The 24,274-nt window shown below is 32.7% G+C and overlaps 1 protein-coding gene across 1 annotated transcript in view; it reads right to left on the bottom strand.

The window, feature by feature from the left end:
• The window catches only part of ADGRL4 (adhesion G protein-coupled receptor L4), a 114,048-nt gene that overhangs the window by 31,416 nt on the left and 58,358 nt on the right, over positions 1 to 24,274 (bottom strand). The window contains exons 3-9 of the mRNA XM_081305360.1: positions 19,971 to 20,123; positions 11,997 to 12,146; positions 11,544 to 11,614; positions 10,434 to 10,613; positions 10,142 to 10,325; positions 8,718 to 8,834; positions 4,385 to 4,590 (exon numbers count right to left, since the gene is read on the bottom strand). Of these exons, the coding sequence (XP_081161486.1) occupies positions 4,385 to 4,590; positions 8,718 to 8,834; positions 10,142 to 10,325; positions 10,434 to 10,613; positions 11,544 to 11,614; positions 11,997 to 12,146; positions 19,971 to 20,123 (1,061 nt within the window). The remainder of the gene's footprint in view (positions 1 to 4,384; positions 4,591 to 8,717; positions 8,835 to 10,141; positions 10,326 to 10,433; positions 10,614 to 11,543; positions 11,615 to 11,996; positions 12,147 to 19,970; positions 20,124 to 24,274) is intronic.

Below are 24,274 nucleotides of genomic sequence, written 5' to 3'. Positions count from 1 at the left end.
AGCAGGAGAGAGTGTCTTCTTCCCTTTCTTTCCTCCCTCTGCCAGATGTTACTAATTGGTAACTTCTCTTAGAAATGTAGTCATCTCTGTGAAGCCCCAGCTCAAGGCCAGAGGCCTTGTTAAAGGACTTGTCTTTTTTTTATCACATTTTGCATTTACAAACATATTTCTACAAAGTACTATACTGGATTCATGTTTTTGAAAAACAAGTAAAGAGCGTTTAGAACTTAGAGTGCTGATTTCTTCCAGGCCAGTGGCCAAGTAAAACAGAGAAACAGGAAAATAGAAAGTTTAACTACATTGAACTTTTTTTTGTAGAGTCTCTTTTGCTTATAGTCTTAAAATCAATTATGGTGAAGATTTCTGGCAAAGCTTGGTTAAGATTTTTTTGTGTGGAGGAGGGGGTGCCACTACAATCTAGAAGACACAATGGTAAGGTATAAACATAAAATATTGATACATAGATAGATACTATAGATAGATATGTAGGTATAGATGATATATTAATATATCATATGATATATTTGATATATAAAAGCCTATTAGTTCTTCTTTCCTGCATAAAGGGCTGTAGCTTAGCTTCAAGGACTATATATATATATATATATATATATATATAGAGAGAGAGAGAGAGAGAGAGAGAGAGGATATATATAGATAGGTATATAGATATAGATATGATATACATAGATATAATATATATATATATATATATATATTTATATATATATATATATTATATATATATATATATATATATATATATATATATCACACACACAAGTATCAATGAGTATTTCATACTCACTATAGCTACATCTCTATCTATGAGATAAATAACCAGATAATGCAAGGGCTTAAAATGTGACCTTCTATGCTTCTTTTCTCAAGTAGCCACTAGAGAATATGCCACCAAAATACACAAATAAACCAAGAAAACGAATGAGATTGGCTTGGGGAAACATGGAGCCTGATGCAGAAGAGAGGGGACTGTATGTATGGGATAATGGTGAGAGGACAGAGAGGCTCATGGTGGCACAGCAACCATAGCGTAGATCATAGGGACAGCAACTTTACAGAAGAAAAACTTCTGACAGAGAATCACATGTTCTTCTGTGTTTTCAAAGGCATCGGGTACCATCATAGAGTTTGGGAACAAATGAGTAATGGATATACAGAAATATAAGCAAACATGTATCAATTCATTTATAGGAAAAGATTCAGCCTCATGTTTCAGCTGCAAATAACATATTCCAAGTTACAACACTACAGACATTGAAAACTGATTTTATTGGAAATTGGAGGTAAGCATGGGATGATGGGTGGCTCAGGAAGTTTGTCTATCATAGGGGAAAACAGGTAAAATAACTAAATCTGAATCTTTCAAAGATGACAGTTAGGAGGTAAGACCTATTTTTAGAAGTATAAAATGAAGAGTTACTGAGGTTTGGTAAGATAAAACGGCAAAGAAACTTTAAGAAGTCAGAGACTTGAGTATATTCATTAACTAAGACACTGGAGTAAATGTAGAGAGATCCAGGAAAGATGAGGTAATAGTTGAAGCCAATTCTCTTGGGAATTAGATCGTCAAGGATTTGAAGAGCACCAGACTGGGCAGAAGAATGAGGAGTATTGAGAGCAAGGTTCTGAAGGAGGTCTGCAGAGGATTGCCATCCTCTCCAACTGATTGCCAACTGACCACATGCAAATTGTTTAATCTCCTGAAGTCCCAGCTACCTTATGCATAAAATGTGATAACAGTATATCATGCATATGGATCTTATGAGAATTGAAAGCTTTTCTTCAAAGTAAATCATTTAGAAATGGCATGATAACACTGTTTTGTACTATCCAGTAATATTTTATTATTAATATTATTACTACTAATAATATTAGTATTATTAGTAGTAATAATATTCCTCTGAGGTAATAAAAGGTGCATAACAGTTAGTCAAGTCACAGATAAATTATGGGAGACTCAAGTCACTAATGCTATTATGTTTGAGATATCTTCTGTTTTCTCAGGGAAAATAATAAGGGGTCAAATTGTCATTCTCAGAGAAAAAGGATGCAGGGAGTAAGTAGAAAGTAAGGGTCATTATTTTGAGTTACAAAACATTTGTACAGGTGGGCGGATCAAGGACAATTAAGTCTTTCCATGGATTATTTTGAAGAGGGTTATTTTTTCTTTTCACATGTGTGCTTTATGTTTTGGTTCTTTTCAAAAGAAAAAAAACGTGAAGTGGGTTGTCTTTGCAATTTTAAGCTACAAAAACATTTAGTATCTCTGATCACAAAAGCACGAAAATCAAAAATAAAAATAGACAAATAAGATTACATCAGACTTAACGTCTTCTCTACAGCAAAGTACATAATAGAGTGAAATAACAAGGTACAGAATAGGAAAATATGTTTGATAACTACACATCAGACAAGGGTCTAATATCAAGTATACATAAAAAAAACTAGAAAAGAAAAAAAATTGGAACAATAAAAACAGCCTGATTAAAAATGGGAAATAGGCATAAATAGACATTCCTCAAAGAAGATATACAAATGGCAACTTATTTGAAAAAAATTCCAACTTCACTAATTATCATTGTGAGATATCACTTCACATCTGTTAGGATGGCTATTATTAAAAGACAAAAGTTAATAAGTGCTAGAAAGGATGAGAAAAGGGAACCCTTGAACACTGTTGGTAGGAATGTAAGTTAGTACAGCCATGATGGGGAAAAATATGGAGATTCCTCAAAAAAATTAAAAACGGAACTACTATATAACCCAATAATCTTACTAGTGATTGTATATCCAAAGGAAATGACAAAAGCATGTTAAAGAGATATCTGTACTCTCATGTTTACTGAAGCACTATTCACAGTAGCAAAGAAATGAGAACAACCTAAAGGTCCATCAACTGATGAATGGATAAAAAAATGTGGTACATGCACACAGTGGAACACTATAAAGCCACAAAAAAGAATGAAATCCCACCATTTGTGACTACAAGTATGGAACTGGAAATGATTATGTTACATGAAGTAAGCCAGGAACAGAAAGACAAGCATCATATAATCTCACTTAATCATGGAATAAAAGATGATGTCATAGAAGTTGACAATAAAATGGTGGCTGCCAAAAGAGAGGAGAATAGGAGGAAGAGAGGAATGGGGAAAGGGTTATTAATAGGTGCTAAGTTGTGCTTGGAGAGAAAGAATTTCTGTTGTGATACTTTGCATAGTTGAGTGACCATGGAAATGATGTATACTGTATATTTCAAAAAGCAAAAATAAAAGATTTTGAATGTTTTCATCATAAAGAAATGAAGTTTTAAGAGACAGATATGTTTAACCTGATTTAAAACATTATGTAATATATACATGTATTGAAATATCATGATACCCCACCAATATATATAATTTTTATGTTTTTATGTATTAAATATAAATTTAAATAAAAAATGAAAACTATGTCCAAGTTTACATTCTTAAAAAACTCACACTTCTTTTTCTCTCTGTAATGCTTATCATTGTTTACCTATTTTTTACTTGAATTTTCTATACATTTAGTCGCTTTCCTTTAGAAGTCTTCATTGAACAATGACACATCTGCATTATGTGTATGCATATGTATGCTTTTGGTTTAGAAAGTTTCTCCCCACTAACATGAACACACGAATATAATGGCCAGCTTCAAGTTTCTTCAAATGGAGTTTTGAAGGTTTCTTTGACCATGTACAAAAACCAAAATTCTGCTGAAAGCCCAGGAAAATCATCAACTGTACAAAGGTAGCAAACAATCCATGATTTTTGAGTTTCCCTATTCACTGGGAACTAAAATAGCTTGGCTAGTTCAAATGGTGCTTTTTACTATATAGCTTTAATTATATTTGAATTTAAAAATGATTTTGAATAAAAATAAAAGAGTAAAGTGGTTTTGACTATTTATGAAATTTTATAAAAGTCTGTATGATTTTGTTTTACTCCACACCCAAATTCCTACAAACATTGTTTTAAATTACAATTATAAAGTAAGGACCTCACTTATTGAACAAGTGCATTTATATTTTCAACTGTGATACTTTCTCATGATTCATTTCTTGAAGGCATGAAAACTTCCAAAATGAATAGTGTACTTAAAAGAATAAAACTGAAACATAACAATTTTAGAGAACCAAATATGTAAATTCTTTGGTACTGATCAGAAACTTCAAAGAACACTATGAGTATAAAAATGTTTTATAGAAAAGTTAGTTGAAAACATTTTACTCACTTAATTTTACATCCATATTTTTAAGCTATAAATCTCACATGTATTAAAATGACAATACCACAACAAAAAAAGCATTTCTCTGAATGTATCACCATCTAAAAAAACAACTTACCTTTATGTGACTTAGTGTAAATGTTATTTTTTCCAGTTCATACAATGTGGGTGGATTTGAGTTCACTGAGACAGAAATGACTGAAGAGACAACTCTTTCCTCCTCTTCAGAATTATCAGAAGATTGAGGTTCCAATAAGAAGTTGTCGGATGATGAAAGCAAGGGGCCAATACTTTTATAATATAAAAATGCAACTGCAACATTGCCTATTAATCAAATTCATATGCTTAGTAAGATTCTTATGAAACAAAAATTATACTGGAGCTTTTAAACATAAAAATAGAACAAACAAAAATTTTACGCTAAGGAAGCCTTACAAATACACAGATACCGAAGTTCAGGCCACACTAAGCCCATGTATACATTATCAAACCATGGTAAGACTGCTATTATTGTCTGATCTCCATGAATCTGAAAATGATCATGAACTGTAGGTTTCCCTTTGCACACACAATAGTTAGAGAAAAATAGTCCCAGATTAAGTTACATCTAAATCTTGATCAACCAGAATGTGAAGCATATTCACTTGAAAGGTAAAATTTTGAGTTATTACTTCCATGTGCAAATATATGAACTGGAGAGATACTGACAGAAAATTATCACAGGTTTATAGAATTCACTCATTAAGTCTCAAATTTTCAGTTCCACAAATATTTCAACAAAATTGACACAAGTACATTAAGAGAGGTTGGAAATCATAATCTAGAGCTTATATGTAATATTAATATTATTACCTTGCAATTACATTATAACATAATTACATTATTATGGAAATTTATATATATATATATATATATATATATATATATATAGTATATTTAAGTTTTTGTGGATGTTCCACATCTGGGCCAGTGGGACAAAATGGGTTAAGAAAGTTTAAGATTGCGTGACTTGCCACTGAGTTTAACGTTATTATCACTGAACATGCTCTTATTTAATGTGTGCCAGAGGAGGAAGTGAATTGACCTGAGACACAGCCATTTATGGGGTCCCCTGACATTCCACAATGCAGTGTATTAGAATGTCACCCAATACTGCAGATTTATAAATACAAATAATGATACCATCATCAAAAACAAAGTCCTGTGATAATAAAACTGGAAACCTCCACATCATACTAACAATATGATTCTTAATGTTAATTAAGAATTAATAAATAATAATATTACTATTATCAGTATCTATTAGTATTCTTCAATATGATTATGTAAGGCAAAAGTTGCCAAAGTGTATCCCTATGCATATTTCTTATGGTAATTTTAAAAGGCACCACTGGAGATGTTAACAGATTGCTTGAACCACATATAGCACATAGAATATTTTCCTGTCAACTTAGAACACTTATATCAAAGAAACAAATGGGTGTTAGTGTAACACAGTTGGACTAGTGCAATTAGGACTCCAAGAGATTTAAACAATTATCCCAGGCTTGGCTGTGGAGAGACAAGGGCCTAAAAACCTTTTCAGTCAATACAACATCTAGTTGATAATAGTGATTTCTTTGGGGTCGTAATAAGAGATGGTCTGAAATCAAATGAAGAATCGAAAGAACAGGTGGAACCAAAAATTCTGTTACTTACTGCTATCTTATCTAAAGACAAATATTATTTAATATCTATTTTTTTACCTTGGGCAAGGGGTACCATAGAGAATGCTCCAAAATCCCTTTGATTACCTTTAAGAATATTGTTTCAATATTTGTTCATTCTCAAACTTTTGAACCTTTTCCAGTTCTTTCTTATGATTTTTCACTCACTCTAGCCCTGATCTAGGTTTGAGCTCTCTTACCAAATCTATATCTTCTTCAAAAACTAGGGGTCAATCACTAATGGAAGAAATTAAAAACCTGGAGTAGTATGAAAATAATAGGTAATTTCCTATTAAATCATTACTCATTCTTCCCCATTTTCTTCTTAATAAAGTTTTATGTTAGTCTTTTTTGTGCTATGATCTTTCTAATATCTATTAATATTACCATACCTTTTCTAAGAAGTGGATATAGCCTTTAATTCAATGTCTAGAACCAATACTTGAGCATTTTCTCAATGGGAAAAAAAAACAAACGCTGAATTCTGGAGGGACTGTACTTTAAATTAACAATTACATAAATTTGTTAAAGGGTTGTTATTCAGTAACTGTTTTTTCTTAGATTTACCTATTTTATTTTTTGGCCTCTATTTCCTTAATATGATATTTAGAAAGTTTTTTATTACCATGGTCCAATCATTAGTTGCAGTACAAACTACTGGAAAACTATTAGTATGTCAGAAATTATGTTTTTCTATATGTTAAAAACCAAGATCAATTGTTTCAACCTAGACTATGCAATGAACTCCTTAGAGAATCATTGTTCTCACACTTCTTTATTGCTACTTCTCTTGAGAATAACTAAAAGCATCTTTTCAACAGGAATTTATATGCTTCTCTATTTTGTTGTCTAAATATTATTTGAATTTCATAAGTAATTTAAAAGTAAGCATGTGGAATCTCTCAATAAAAGTCTATTATCTTTTTATTACAAAACCATGGTCAGAGTACTGAATCTTGTTCTTTTCATCCTCAGCCCCCTTTCCTTCATTCTTCTAAAATTCAGCCTATAAAAAATATTAGAAATCAAGCTGTTCCCCATGGACCTACTACATATTCCTACAAATAGCAATGTGCATGTTTTAAATAATACATGTGTTTTAGTTATGAATGCTGTCAATAAGTGAAATCACACATAAACATCACTGAGAGGGTATGATCAGTTTGTTAGATTTGCCCTTATATTTAAGATCCAACCTTGAGGAAAAGACATTTTCTCATTCTGCTTTATCGAGAGCTGATATTACTATGCCTTTCAATGTCGGTTTATATGTGCGATCATTAAATATAACAAAGTTACCATACAATCAGACAATCAGACAGTATCCTTTTGAGATACTAATTCCATGACAATTTCATCATCTGTCACTATAATGGTTATTTTCAATGTTTTTTTTTTCCCCCAACCTCTAAACGCTATTCAATGTCTGAAATTTCAACAGTTTGTGTTCTTTGGAATAGCTATTAAGTATTATATATGTAGACTTAGCTAATTAGAATGTGGTATAATAACTTAGCGTCAAGGGTTCGAAGTCAGTGTGGTTTAGTTATTTTCCTTCGATTATTTTTTGGGGGGGAGGTGGTATTGGGGATTGAACTCAGGAGCACTTAACCACTGAGCCACATCTCCAGCCCTTTTTTTGTATTTTATTTAGAGACAGGGTCTGAGTTGTTTATCTACTTACTAAGTAGTTGAGTCTGGCTTTGAACTTGTGCCTCAGCCTCCCCACCCACTGGTAATACAGGCATGTACCACCACATCTGGCTTTTCCTTTGTTTTATGACTATACGTTTCTTACAATTGTATAGAAAATGACAGGAAGAATGGAAAGGACAATATTGTTGAATGAGGAAAAAAAATCCCTGGTTAGTGCAGTGGAAACAAAACAAAAAGGCTTTCTTCTGAGAATGGATGTATACCATGTTCTTAATAAGAAAGAAATCTCATCTTTTTTTATGAAATAGTGTCTACACATGAGACTTTGTGTGTCTTGTATATTTTTTTCATTTGTATTTATGACCATCCACATATTATTTGAAGATATATTCTGATTCATGTTTTCCTAGGTAATATATTTTTACCCACATGAGAACAACTACAATAAAAATTCTTCTATCAGCAGAGATTTTTCTAAGCATACTGCTCTGAGAGAGCAGATAAATGGTTAAATTTAAATAGTAGCTACTTGTTTGGTTCTGGTTAGTTGACAGGGAAAATATTGTTGAGATGATTTCTTTTTTAACATCCTCCTACCTAGTACTGATTCTGTACTAGTTTCTGATAAGCATGGAGATGAATCCATTAACTTTGCACCTTAGTTTCATTATCTATAAAATGAGATATAAATTATATAGTCATTAAGTTGACTGTTGGTGCTAGCATTCTCTGATTCAAGTTTTTAAATAATGCTGTCTTTAGGTTAGTTAAGGGTTTACTGTACAAAGGCTAAGAAATGACAAGTGAAAAGAGAAGTCTAAATAACTTAGTATTTTATAAACATGATCTATATTTTGTTTCACACGATCTCAAATTTGTTTTCATGAAGAAGAATAAAGACCCAGGTCAGCTAAAATTTTCCTCAGGTACTAAAAATGAACTTTTAAATACAAATTGTAGATATTATGTAAATATACATTAAATATTTTTATATAGGAAAACACACATTATATGTGCATGTGATATAATCAAATGCATGACAACTTTTATTGCAAATTCATTGAAACATTGTATATAAGATTGTCCTACCATCTGAATTGTATGCAGCTTTTCTCTTTGGAAAGATCTTTATATAATCTCCGTCCACATTCATATGGGGATGAATATGTTTCATGTGATATGAATCAAAACAGAAAACTTTGAAAGCTGAAACAAAACCATGAAATTCATAAATTCTCCAAAATTAGTTTACTCACTATTCATAATCAATGTATTTGTTTATTTAGAGACAGTTTAATCCATCATTATTATATTTCAACTTCCTAATAAATGAACATATTCTGAACATATCCAAGAAGTGTAATTTTTTGTTGTTATTGTTTTGGTATTGGGTATTGAACAAGGGGTGCTTTATCACTAAGTTAAATCCCAGCCCATTTTATTTTTTATTTGAAACACCATCTCAGTAAGTTGCTTAAGGCCTAGCTGAGTTGCTGAGGCTGATCTGAAACTTGCTTTTCTCCTGCCTTGGCCTCCCCAGTCTCTGGAATTACAGGCTATTAGAGGCATGTCTCAAAGTGCTAAGCAAACATTATAATTTATATCTTAAAAATATGACATTTTAATTTTTCATTTCATTATAGCACTCATGGTTTAATTCATACTGTGTTAAATAAATGATAAAATACATATGCATTCAAGGGTCTTCATACATAATTACTAAACCCAAGATAAGCAACATCTACTTAGAGTATGTTATCTATAACATACCTTACTATCTGAAGAGTGAATGAATTAAATTAGTGTGAGATAATTCCCTTAGCTGGTGATTTTTACCTTTTTTGAAGCAATATCTAGAAATTTAGGGCCCCCATGTATCAATCAAAATGCTTACAAAGCTAATTTTGATAAGTGGTGAAATCTTGATAATTATTTTTTTAATATACTATTACATAACAGGTCATAACCCAGAAAATGTAATAACAAAATGCAATGATTATTTAAAAAATATATCTTGCTTCCTTAGGACAACTTTATAGGTATCCTTAATTTGACCCAAGATCATGAATGGTTTTAGTATGAAACTGCATTAAGCAGGGAGCTTTTTAACTTACCATATTTACTACTTCATATTATCAAAAAGCAAAGGGTTCCTAAACAGATATTTAAATATACTAAGAAGATCTGATGTCACTATCTTTGGTCAAAGTAGATTCTAAGAAGTTATAATATAACTGACTGCAAATAACAGGAAGGTATTGTGCTCTGTATATTTAAATGCTAAACAATTCAGGGATGAGAAAAGATGGATGTGTCAGGAAGGAAGCAGCACCTCTATAGTCATTTTTTCTGCTGTGCAGTACTTTGTTCATATAGCTCCTGCACTATACATCGATATTCACTTCTACATTGATAAACCTACCAATTTTACACTGTTTTAAACACCCATCCCTCCTTTGGAGACTGGCTTGCTTGAAAACACTACTGCTTTGAAATTGACCTTCAAGTCTTACCTACATCAGTTGAATTTGTATCAAATTGAGTGCTCTTTTGGAAATTCTGAGAAATCCTTAACGTAACTTGTTCAGCAGTATGCATCAGTTTTGTAAGATAAGCTCTCCTGTGATTTGTCGACAGTTTGTCCCAGATTATTAATGTATCCTTTTGAACAAAATTATTCATGGTTTTTACAAATTCCTACAAAAGAAAGTAAGTCTTTAAAATATTGGAATCCTTCACTAATCCCAAATGTAAGGAAAAATGTAAAGATGAATTATATTAAAAGTTAAAGCTCAACATACTCACAGTTAGAGTTGCATTAGAAAGGGTGTCCTTGGCTGAGATAGTGTTATTCATGTAACCTAGTAAGGGGGATGATTCAGCTAATATTTCTATATATGTAATTACATCCGTCGGTGAAAGCTCAGTCACAGAATTTCTATAGACTTCTTGTAACAAAGCCATAGGTTCTTTTATCAGTCCCATCTAAGCAAAAATGAGTCCAGACAAGGGAGCCAATTTAACTTTTATAGCTTTTCAAGAATAAAACTCATATGTTAAGTTTATTCTAATGTTGGTTTTCTTGTCCTATACATATATGTTTAATTACCAGATTAAACTTAAACCAAAACATGCATCAATTAAATCTGAATTATTTTCAAAGGATTAGTAGATAACTTAAAAAGCATAGCGTTTTCTTCATAAAAGACACAGAATGTATTTGAATGGACAATTTAAAAAATAACTTTTAAAGTAACTTCCTATATTCCAATATGGAATTATATCTTAACCAAAAAAATATGTTAATATTTAAGCTCCTTACTCCTTATAAATATTGATATCCTAAGTGATAAATTATAACTTAATAACTTAAATTAGATTTTAATCAGCCAAAGAAGATTCTTTACTATGTGATCAAAGAGAAATTTGCTTTAGCTGATAGTTGATTGCTCTTGTTGAGATTCATATTTTCAATCACATGACAATAATTTTATGAAAGTCTGACTTTATTTGCTAGTTGAAGTATACACTTTGAAGTACAAAATCTAGTTGTATTCAACTATGTCTTCTTAGAACATAGGATTGGATCAGGAGTCAAAGAAAATTTTACTATTTTATTTAATAACCTTCTTTATAGGAAGAAGGTAGTTTTCCAGTATACTGAATAATTAACAAATCACATAAATTAAACCTGTAGAAGTTTAAAATCTCCAAACCTCAACACTTTGGAGATTTTAAAACTAATTCTATTTGTAATGGTTACACAATATTTAGACCTTATATGTAAACAATTACCACAAGTTGAGATTGAAGTTCAACTGATACTTACTCTTCTTGAGATAAGACATTGGAAGTATTTTAATTGAGACCAAAATGGCAAAAGAGAATAAATTTGAACTCAGCTTGTCTACTTACTTTTTTTAAAGTTTTATTAATATTTTTGGCAATGCAGGCATTATCTAAATGGCAGTTTGCATTCACATTTTCTGCAGGAAAAATAGATTACATGGTAAGTTTAAAAAAATATTTTCCTAAGCTAATCATATTGATGACAATGATTTTGTTCACTCATTCATAAAAATTCATGAAATCATATTCTTTAACACTAGAGTTTCCATTTCAATTTTAGAATACATAATAGTTTGTAGAAAATGGAAGAAAGGATTAAGGAATGACTATTAAATGCATAAAACATGCTGCCTACCTCTTCTGTTAAATAAAACAATAACCTTTTCTTAATTCATTTTATAGACAAATGAATGCTGGCACATTTTCTTGGAAATATAATTCTTTGATACTTCACAATTGTGTTGTAAATGTTTCACATAGTTCTTTGACTACACAAAAAAATTTAATAACATAAATTACCTTGGCAGTAAGAGCCATCATTAGGCATGAACTGCGCCTTTCCTGTGGATGTCTGATAACCTTCCTCACAGAAGCAGTTGTACCCACCGTTCACATTTTCACACACCGCGTGAGCACCACACACAACTGATTCACTGCACTCATCTATATCTGGAAATATTTGAAAAATTAGTTTTTTTAATTTAGTGTTCAAATAGTTGTTTACCTTGTTTGTTGATAGCAGTATTACATATGGTTGGTGATTTCATATCAAACTGTACAAGAAAGTAAGAAACATCCTATCATTTGGTAAAAAGCAAAGAAAACAAGACAACATATTTTTGAACTCTAATTTGGCCAATTCATTTTCACTGTGTACTAAAAATGTCATTCATGGGCCAAATTCTCAAATTGCTTTCTGAATAGCAATGATTCATCAACATAGTCATTTAAATAATTTCCATCATTGAAATGTAACATTTAGGTGTAATTTAATAAAAACCAAATTTAAAAATATACTTTAAATTATTTGTTGTTTAGTCTTAAGCTAAATTTATTGTAAAGACTGGGTTTCAAATAATCTGGAGAATAAAAGAATTATTAACTTTCTTTCCAAACCTTCATTTTATACATAAAAATTAAGATGTAGCAGATGTGTTATTCAACTTCCTTCAAATTTACCACAACTTATTACTTTTGTACATATTTTACTTTTACTATGATTCTTCATATGCAATCATCATAGATAAAGTGAAGATAAAGTAATAAATTGCACAGAATTTATTTATTTATTAAAACCACAATAAAGGTGCTAGGCTTTAAGCTCAATTCATTTGTATTCTGAATTCAAAATTTTATATACTACAATGAAATATGACTTAAAGTTATAAATATAGTATAAATACACTTCCAGGAAAGAGAGTGATTTCAAGAAACTGAATCATCCAGATCATTACCTTAAATTAATGCCAAGGTTTTTTGGTGTGTGGGGGTAATGGGGGATTTAATTCAGGGGCACTCAACCACTGAGTCACATTCCCAGCCCTATTTTGTATTTTATTTAGAAACAGGATCTCATTCAGTTGCTTAGCACCTCGATTTTGCTGAGGCTAGCTTTGAACTCCTGATCCTCTTGCCTCAGCCTCTCACGCCCCTTGGATTATAGGCACAGGCCACCATGCCTGGTTCAATGCCAAGGCTTTCGTGTTTAGAAGCCCAGCTGCAATTTCTTAGAGATATTTTCTAATAATGAATGAACCAGTAACTTTAAATTTGCAATTTGTTTTTTTTTTTTTTTTGCATTTATTTATTTATTTATTTATTTTTGTTTTGTCTTTTTTATTCTTTTTTTATTATTATTAGTTGTTCAAAACATTACAAAGCTCTTGACATATCATATTTCATACATTTGATTCAAGCAGATTATGAACTCCCATTTTTACCCCATATACATATTGCAGATTCACATTGGTTCCACATCCACTTTTTTACATACTGCCATACTAGTGTCTGTTGTATTCTGCTGCCCTTCCTATCCTCTACTATCCTCTCCTCCCATCTTCTCTCTCTACCCCATCTGCTGTAATTCATTTCTCTCTCTTGTTTTTTTCCCCTTTCCCCTCACTTCCTCTTATATGTAATTTTGTATAACAATGAGGGTCTCCTTCCTTTACCATGCAATTTCCATTCTCTCTCTCTTTCCCTCCCCCCTCTCTACCCTGTTTAATGGTGATCTTCTCATGCTGTTCCTCCCTATTCTGTTGTTAGTTGCTCTCCTTATATCAAAGATGACATTTGGCATTTGTTTTTTAGGGATTGGCTAGCTTCATTAAGCATAATCTGCTCTAGTGCCATCTATTTCCCTGCAAATTCCATGATTTTTTCATTTTTTAGTGCAGAATAATACTCCAATGTGTATAAATGCCACATTTTTTTATCCATTCATCTATTGAAGGGCATCTAGGTTGGTTCCACAGTCTAGAAAACTACAGAACCCTAAAGAGAGAAATAGAAGAAGATCTTAGAAGATGAAAAAATATACCCTGTTCATGGATAGGCAGAACTAACATCATCAAAATGGCAATATTACCAAAAGCTCTCTATAGGTTTAATGCAATGCCAATCAAAATCCCAATGGCATTTCTTATAGAAATAGATAAAGCAATCATGAAATTCATATGGAAAAATAGAAGACCCAGAATAGCAAAAGCAGCTCTAAGCAGGAAGTGTGAATCAGGCGGCATAGCGATACAAGATTTCAAACTATACTACAGAGCAATAGTAACAAAAACATCATGGTACTGGTACCAAAACAGGTGGGTGGACCAATGGTAAAGAATAATGGACACAGAGACTAATCCACAAAGTTACAACTATCTTATATTTGATAAAGGGGCTAAAAGCATGCAATGGAGGAAGGATAGCATCTTCAACAAATGGTGCTGGGAAAACTGGAAATCCATATGCAACAAAATGAAACTGAATCCCCTTCTCTCGCCACACACAAAAGTTAACTCAAAATGGATCAAGGAGCTTGATATCAAATCAGAGACTCTGCGCCTGATAGAAGAAAAAGTTGGCTCCAATCTACATATTGTGGGTCAGGCTCCAAATTCCTTAATCGGACACCCATAGCACAAGAGTTAATAACAAGAATAAACAAATGGGACTTACTTAAACTAAAAAGTTTTTTTCTCAGCAAGAGAAACAATAAGAGAGGTAAATAGGAAGCCTACATCCTGGGAACAAATCTTTACTCCTCACACTTCAGATAGAGCCCTAATATCCAGAGTATACAAAGAACTCAAAAAATTAAACAATAAGATAACAAATAACCCAATCAACAAATGGGCCAAGGATCTGAACAGACACTTCTCAGAGGAGGACATACAATCAATCAACAAGTACATGAAAAAATGCTCACCATCTCTAGCAGTCAGAGAAATGCAAATCAAAACCACCCTAAGATACCATCTCACTCCAGTAAGATTGGCAGCCATTATGAAGTCAAACAACAACAAGTGCTGGCGAGGATGTGGGGAAAAGGGTACACTTGTACATTGCTGGTGGGACTGCAAATTGGTGTGGCCAATTTGGAAAGCAGTATGGAGATTCCTGGGAAAGCTGGGAATGGAACCACCATTTGACCCAGCTATTGTCCTTCTCAGACTATTCCCTGAAGACCTTAAAAGAGCGTACTATAGGGATACTGCTACATCGATGTTCATAGCAGCACAATTCACAATAAATTTGCAATTTGATCTTTAAAAACCCACAGTGTTTACCAGTATTTAAACAGAAGTAATTTAAAGTGACATCTAGCTGGTTATCTTAAATGCAGCTCTTTCTAATTTATCACTTGAAATTGCGATAAGACAAAAACAACCATAATCATACCACTAAAGGCCAGATTTGACAGCAAAACTTCTTCTATGTTCTTGAAGTAATTTCCATTAGCTAGAAAGGTGATGGGATTCAATTTTAAAGGTTAGTATCCTCTGGTTCTTCTGACAAGTTCAAGATCTGGACCTTGTAGAAATTTAAGTGCACTCCACCCAAAGAATCTGGAGTGCTGCTGTAGCCTCTTCACCCTGCTTTCCCTTATGTCTATGTGTGTTCAGAAACTATTTCCCACAAAAACAAATGGACAGGAAATAAAGTAAGAGACAAACAGGTTGACTATGACTCCAGGGCTATGGAGAACTATCAAGAAAAGTCTTCTTGGCTGGGCTAAAGACCAAACCAGTGCAGACAGGAGTGCAGACTAGGGTTATTATTTTTCATTAGGTCAAAGAATTAAGAAAAAATATATGGAACTAAAGCCAGGATAGGTCTTTTTTTTTCCTGGAGCACAGCTGTTGAAAGTAACACATGCTGCACCCCAATTGGAAAAACACCCCAGTGAAGTTGTTAATAGATGGATGAAGTATCATAAATAGCACAATATATTTTGTCGGGTGAGCCAATTAATATGTTCTTTGCATACCTGTGTTATATAGTTTTAGATGACTTCTATGGATACTGTAAATGAGGTGCTGACTTCTCTCGATTCCAAAACCATTTATTTAAATGTGCAACATTCTTAATAATTTCATCCCAAATCCAATTTCTGAGTAACATACAAATCTTGCCCATATGAATTCAATTTCCATCCACTCACTTGTACTTTGGGTTTAAATACACAAGACCTTGGTGCTAATAACTGACTCTGTTTCAGCTTTGCCCTGTGCCTCCTTATAACCCTTGGGGTTTCAGTTGGGGTGTTTGCTTTAGTTCAAGCACCCTGATCATTACCCACCTGGTTGGTTGATAGCCCAGTAACTTGCATCAAATGGGCATTTAGCCTCTGAGTTCATCAAGTGACAATATGGTGATCTAATAATAATGAGAGCAGTAGTAGTAGTAGTAGCAATATCTTGAAACACTAGCAAAGTTTTATATTTTAACTTCAACTTTATGATTAACTATTAAATTTCCCATTAAAGCAATGATTTTCCATCTAATGCCTGATTTATGCTTTTGTTTCCATAATGTTTTACTAAAATATGAAGTAAGGCTTACTGAATTTGATATCATCACTCTGGGCCTCAGTAGTAGAATTATTAGAGTTTAACCCAGTAGTGTTGGGTTGACTGCCCCAACTGGTTATACGCCTGTCAAAAGAGCTTCATCTATCCTTGGCATCTTGTTTTATGCCCCCCCTTTTATCTGATAATATGTAAAGAAGCAAAAATCTTTTAAAAAAAATCTCATGTCATAAAGGGATGACATTGGTGTGGTCAAATGGAATATAACTTATCATTGCAGCAACATCCTCACTAAATTCTCTTTCAATCTTTTGCAAGGCCTAAATGGCTTGAACCTAAAAAAAAAATCTACTGTGGTCTCACCTTTCTGCAAGAAAATGCACTGAGTTTACTAGATAGAAGACTTTAATTTATACTGGATTCTCACACTTACTAGCTATGTGACCTTGGGTAATACTTTTAACTCAAAAGAGTGCTATTTTATAACAGATGTGGAAATACAGGTGAGGGTGCTTGGAGTAATGTCTAGGATACAGCAGATACCTGACACTGGAACTGGAAAATCAGGACAAGTGATTCTATTCACATGTGTGTTTTTCTCATAGTAAGAACCCTAATAAGTAGGTTTCGCAGTACAGGTTGCTAATGCATTTATTTCTAGGTTGACATGTCCCAGAATCCCCAAAGCTATAAGAGAAAGAGAACCCACTCCTCCATCTTAATGAAAGCTAAATTGCAACTATGTAACTATTTTAATCAAGCTAGGATTCACAGAACAGGTGTAGTAATTGACCCACTTCCCTACTATCAAATCTATCACTTTACTTCATTCTAATAACTTAATATTACTAAGTGCAAGCACATCACTAACAATCATAATTCATTTACTATTTTTTCATTAATAAGGTTATGTTTATTTTTCATGCCTACAACTAGCCAACCCAGTGGTATTTTATCATAATTGTCTTTCAAAACATGATCATATCCTGGTTATGATCATATGATACTTATAATTATTATTAATGATAGAGTTTTATAATGTATGATTTTTAAGTGGCAAAGAAAATATAAAAATATAAAATTATTGGAAATAATTTACAAAGACCAAATTTAATTTTAATATTATCCAATACTAAGAAAAAAATCTACAATTACATAGAATACCCATAGAAAGTAGTCCACAACAAATTAAGAGGTAAACATTGCTCTAAAGCACAGGGTAAAAAGAAAGAATTCGTGACTTCTACTCATTGGGCCTTAGGAGTCACTTTGGATGGTTCAGTTTCACCATTTGTGAAATGTTGATCTAGATCTAGGTCTTTTAGAAACTGGGTATCTGATGTTCTGTTTTGCTGTGATTCCAAGGAGAAGAAAAATATGCACAGTGTTAAATCTCACCCACAGCCTCTGTGACAAAATTATCCTATTTGTGGAAAATATCATATGCATATGGACTAAAGGTAAATAATCTCACTTGGGTCTTTTCTTGCCCCAAATTGGAGTCTTTCATTTTCTACTTACTAAGGTTTTTAATGATTTTAATTACTAGAGGTGTCAAATTTGGGGATCTGCTAAATTTTCAAATCAAAAAGCAATATACTACAATGGGTTAAACTAATGTAAAAAGCAAATGGATTTATGGTTCTCTGTTCAAATTCCCTGAGGATTATCATTGTGCACAAAAAATATCACTACCGATTGGCAAAAGACGAAATAATTGCACAGCTTCTCAAAAGAGCTTAATCCTTAAGGACAACAGAAAATGGTGAGAAATAACATTTTTTTTTTCCAGAGAATGAGTTTTCCACTGAATAATCCATCAAACAAAGCAGGTAGCAACAGAAGGACTCGGAACTGGGTATTGGTTTTTCATATAGTTGTTGTGTTTTCTGACTACTTAAAATAACTAAAAAGGGAATTAGCAGAAACTGAGGGTCATTCCACAGGATCTTAACAGAGATGAATATTGGGAGAAGAAAGATGGCTTACGTTATAAATATAGTACACCTCTTTAAAATGCTGGCATTCAATTTGTGTGTGTGTGTGTGTGTGTGTGTGTGTGTGTGTGTGTGTGTATTTTCTCTGCTGTCCAGGATTCAGTTTCTTCTACAACAGGAAGTCTTCACTTAATAAGGAATATGAAGGGAGAAATATATCCCTTTGTGAATTGAGTGATATTAATAATAAAAATGATCAGATGAAGACACATGTCTTCTAGGGACAAGAGGAGTTAGAAAATTGAACGCATAGATAAAATCGTATTAACTTACAGTGATTGAGATGCAATAAGTTGGGCTTCTTCGCTAATTGAAACATTTCTACTAAATTTACAGAGTTACATAATCAGCATGTAATTATTAAAGGGCAAATGCATTATGATATTCTATCCAGATAAGGGACAAGAATATAGGCTTGAGAGGGCAAATAGAAAGGTACTATAAACTTTCTGGGCAGTACTTCATAGATTCCTAGATCCTAAATACATCATAATGCTGTATTCCAATAAAACATTTTCTGCAACCATTAAAGATGAAATTATTGTTCAATAAGAATAGCATTATTTTCTCATATTTAAAATCCTTTATGCCCTTGCAAAGCTTGATCCACTATATTACATGATTCAGTGTGAGATTTAAATGGCCCAGCTATTTAAGTCTCCTGTGGAAAGAATAATGGATTTCTAGATATAAGACTGTGATTCTAGTCCTCCCTTTATCTTAAATGTGTGAACTGGAGTAGCCCTTCACTTTCCTTGGCTATAAAATGAAGAGACTAAAATCTTCCTATTTGCGTAAGAAAGTGTAAAGCATAGGTACATGAGACTGGATAATTTCTTTGAAACAGACATTTTACTGATAAATTTTCTTTGACTACTGTTTCCTAACTTATCATGTGTTACTATTAATATTGCCAGACTTCTTAGCTTGCTGATGAGGATTTTATTAGAGCAAAAATCAAAGATTTTTTAGTGTGATCTAGACTAATTTGAATATCTCTGTTTTATCTAACTATGTAAAGTAACATCATATTATTCCTGGCTGATTTGCATATGTAGTCCTGAGTTCCAGTCCCATATTTTTCTTTGATAGTATGATTAATTTCTTAGGATCTCAATTTGTCTATTAATTTATCATATTATCAATCACAATTAATTTTATCATCCAGTAAATTAAGTAATTTTTAGAAACATGATTAGGATGACTTATTATTCTCAAAGTTTAAAGATTTTTGTCTCTAGAGAATATGCTTTGAAAATAGTTCCTCTTCTTAATTTCTTGGATAAATAAGTATTTGTTACTGATAAGGAAAGATGAAGTTTCTAAAAGCATTTATCAACTAGGGTTCAGTCAGGGAATTTAGTTCAAATATTATTTAATCCAGCAGAATTTAGTTCAAATATTGTTTAATCCCTGGAGAAATTATGCAGTAATAGACAGGTACAAATGTTATGCTAGATAATTGAACTTACCTATGCAGATGGTTCCATCATTGGTGATAAACGTGTCTTGGTTGTTGCTGGATCTAAATCCAGGGGCACACATACAGTAATAGCTTCCCTCTGTGTTAGTGCAGTTAGCATTTTCACCACAGGGCTGGGTTAAATTTCCACACTCATTATCATCTGTGGATATATTAATTTAAAATGTTATTTTCGTATAGTTGTCATGAATTCATACTATTTTCCATCACCATTTGAGAATTCTTATTATTAACTGGTTAAAGGTAAAGCATCATTTATTTAAAAAAAATACTGAAGACCTCACCTTCCATACATAGTTTATAATGTGAAGCTTTCTTTATAGTTGCAAAGGAAAATGGTATTTTTTCTTTCAAAAGCACTAAACTTGACTACTCAATCTATATTGTAATATTTTTAATTTTGTTATTTAATTATAATGATATTAATATACGTTCAACTGTGAATTTATAATACTCTTTGTATTAATTCAAAAGAATGCCATAAGATTATAAATCAACATACTCTACCATGTATTTATTTTCATCTTTTTTTCTGTAGCATAATTTTGTATTACTGGTTCTCTTATTAATTAATGCATTTATTCAGCACTGTATACATCACAATGTATGTATTCTTCTCTCTGTTGCAGGCTGCATGTGTCTCCCCTAAAGAAATGTTCAATTCTTAACCCCACAAAGTTCGTATGTATGACTATTTTTGGAAGTAGTACCTTTAGGATATAATTAAGTTAACATGAGGTCATACTGGTTAGGGTGGGTCCTAATCCAATGTCTGGTGTCCATATAAAAGGAAGGGAATCTGGACAGAAGCAGGCCCTGTGAAGACAGGCAGAGATTGACGTGATGCAGCTTCAAGCCGAGAAACACCAAGGATGGCTTGTGGTCACTAGAACCCTAGAAAGAAGCTAGGAGGGACTCTTCCCAGTACACTTTGGAGGAAAACAGCCCAGCTGACTGACTCCTTGATTGCAGACTTCCAGTTCCCAAGCTGTGAGAGAATAAAGGGTTGTCTTTGAAGCTACCAAATTGCTAGTAATTTGCTATGGCAGCTCTAAGAAACTGATAGACCTAAATGGAACAATATGAGACACATAATAGTCGGAGAGAAGGAGTGAAACTGAGGAAGAACAATGTTGGACAAAGCTATGATCATAAGGATGACTGAGACTTTTCTGAATGCCTTGGAGGCCTAATTTGAAAGCAAAGAGTGAAACTATGGAGAACTTTGTTATACAAATAGGTCAAGATTGGAAAATTCATTAAATGTTTATTCTTCATTTTAATAAAATAAAATTTATTTTCTTAAAGAGTGAGTTATATGACATTTAATACATACAGAGGTTGGCTATGACACACATATAGTATACAGCTATGAGCTGGAGATGTTTTTCCAAATCCTTTATAAATATTAATTCACCTAATCCTTACCTAAGCTCTAGAAGGTAGGTATTATCTTAATGGATGAGAAAATGAAGCAGAGCAGCAGAGCTAGCGTAGACGTCACATTTAAGTTGTTTTTTTTTGGGGGGGGGGTGTGTGTGTATGTGTGTGGTGGGGTGGGGGGTTGTAGCATAAGACTTCTTTCTCTTATGATAGCTTCTTTCCAGGCAAGTTGAATTGAAATTCCTTTCCCATTAAATTTTAGTCCCTAAGATATGGTAACAATTTATTCGTAGGTAAATAAAGGGGCAGAGCTGTAAGAGAACTCTTGAACTCCCCCTCCTCCTCAAACACACACTGAGCCAGCAACTTTGAGACATGTAAGAACAGAGTTTGAGCTGGCCAAAGTTTGTGCATCATGGACCAGGCAGGTAACTTAAAGTTGGGTAGCTTGTGAGACTGGGAAATACACACCTCACCTAAAGGATCAAAGACTTCTTAAAAACAGTGTACTCAGTTTTGGTATTTGGCTAGGGATTTGTCTCTTCTCCAAAACAGTATATGGAGGTTGGAGGAATTTAAAACCAGTTGCTAAAAATATGACAATAAAATGCTGAAAAGTTAATATTTTAATAACATTATGTATTCAGTTATCTGTTCTACATATTCAGAAAGTAGAAATATATATATATATATATATATATATATATATATATATATATTTATTTATTTATATAATATGAATATTTGACTATATGTATGTAAGCATTCAATCTAAATTAAGTTCATAAAATTAATTGAGAGTGACTCACAAATTGAATATGAGCACCTAAATCAGGTTAAAGAAAAATAGTTCACCCACATTGAGTTTGATTCAATCATCTAGTTACTCAAATATTTATGGAATTTCCCAATTCCCAAATGCGAATATCTATACTGGGAAATAAGTAAAAATTAATCAGAAAGTCAGGATCTGTGCCCTCCTGTCAGAGTTCACATTCTAAAGGTAAGTTAACACCGATGCATATAATTGAGTTTTTATTAAAATAAAAGTTTTCATTTATATTTCTGAATTTGAGTCCCTTCACAGCATACTGGGAGAAGTTTATATTAAACTTTAAAAGAAACTGTGCTCTCAGATCAGTTATTGGTAATATAGAAAACGATGAGGATTGCATCCCTGTGGACTATCCTTGCAAAACGATATGTAAAAATGAAGAGAAAAAGACTCAGCAGATCTGAAGTATGGGTCAGAGTCTAAGAAAATGAAGCACTTTATATCCTTTGACTGACTATATTTCTAAAAATAAATTAACAAACGAATATGTTATTTAACTCCAACATATTTTTACTAGTCTCAAGTAACATATTAATAGGTGGGAAAAAAAGATTGATACTGATTTTTTTGTCTCTCCATACTGCATGGTTTTGGACACTTGACCTCTTAGCTTCTTTATTGAGAATTTGGAAATAAAAATATTTCCTATCGCTCAATCTTCTGGAATGGATATATAATATGGGTATATTCCCAATGGTCTTAGTGAAATCTTGTTCAGTAAAATACCACTTATCTGAACGTAACCTCACTTCCCTCAAGATAGTGGAGATAGGCAAGAAATTATCTTTGTGAAGTAATATATAAATATGAATTATTTAAATGGCATTAAACTTTCCAGTGTCCAGCTTTGTGATAATTAATCTTCAAGGAGAAAGTTTCTTTAGATGGGTATAATACAGGAAAATAAAAGACCTCTTCTTTTGTGTTCTTATTTCTAATATTCAGAACAATTTCCTAGTCATAATACCTACTTGAAGTAAGTCTACATGTAATTTTGGGGGGGATTATAAAATGTTTATTTAGATTAAGATGTTTCTTGAAAAATTCACTCTAATATGGTTAAATTGGAGATAGATTTTTAAAATGTTATCAAAAACTTAATAAGAAGAAATATTTGGCACTTGATATTCTCTCAGCAAATTTCTTCCTGGCTCATGTCTAACACACTGAGATGAACAATTTTGATCTTTTAGGAAAGGTGTGTACTTTCTAGTCTCACAAGCTACCCATTTTCTGCTGCCTGACACCTGGAGGAGTCAAACTCTAAGTGACCTGCCTGGTCCATGCTGCACATGGGGTCTCTTTGGAGATCTCAACCTCTCCTCTTGCATGTCTCAAAGTTGCTGGTTCTGGGGGTGAGTTCAAAAGTCTTCCCATATTGTTCTGCTCTTCTGTCTGCCCAAGAATAAATTGGGCCACATCCTGGGGACAAGAATTTTTTGGCAACTAGGGATTTCAACTCAGTATGCCAGGAAGGTAGCTATCATAAGGGGTCTGATGCCACAGCACAAAGGCAGGAACAAAGCCATCCACACAGAGCCCCTAATTTACTGGGATCCAGGGCTACTGGAAAAGATGAACAAAGACCCAGATTATTAGACTGTAATGTATACATAAAAATAAAAGAGGCATTTAGTAGTAGAGTAAAAACTCAGAGAAGGGAATTTTTTATTCAGGTCATGTTCAGTATTAAAAAGTCAAAATTATTTGCAGGGAAGGATTACAAAAAAAAAGTGATGCTTGAGGGGCTGGGGTTGTGGCTCAGCAGTAGAGTGCTCTCCTAGTGTGTTCAAGGTGCTGGGTTTGATCCTCAGCAACACATAAAAATAAATAGATAAATAAAGGTATTGTGTCCAACTACAACTAAGAAAAAAAAAATTTTAAAAAGTGATGCTTGAGTCAAGCATTTCAGTGTAAGCAAGGATTTAGGCAAAGAAAAGGGTCGAGAAACAAAGGAAAGCATTTACTCAAAGCCCTGATGGCCTTTAGGAATTGTATTGTTGTTGAACACTGGGTCTGAGCCTAGAGACTATCAAGCAAAAAAATCTATGAAAGTAAGAATGGTCCAACTGAAA

Source organism: Spermophilus citellus, assembly GCF_964194105.1.
Source record: "Spermophilus citellus genome assembly, chromosome: 9".
NCBI lineage: Eukaryota > Metazoa > Chordata > Mammalia > Rodentia > Sciuridae > Spermophilus > Spermophilus citellus.
Note: the sequence above shows the minus strand (reverse complement) of the source record. Positions and strands in the feature narration are given on the sequence as shown.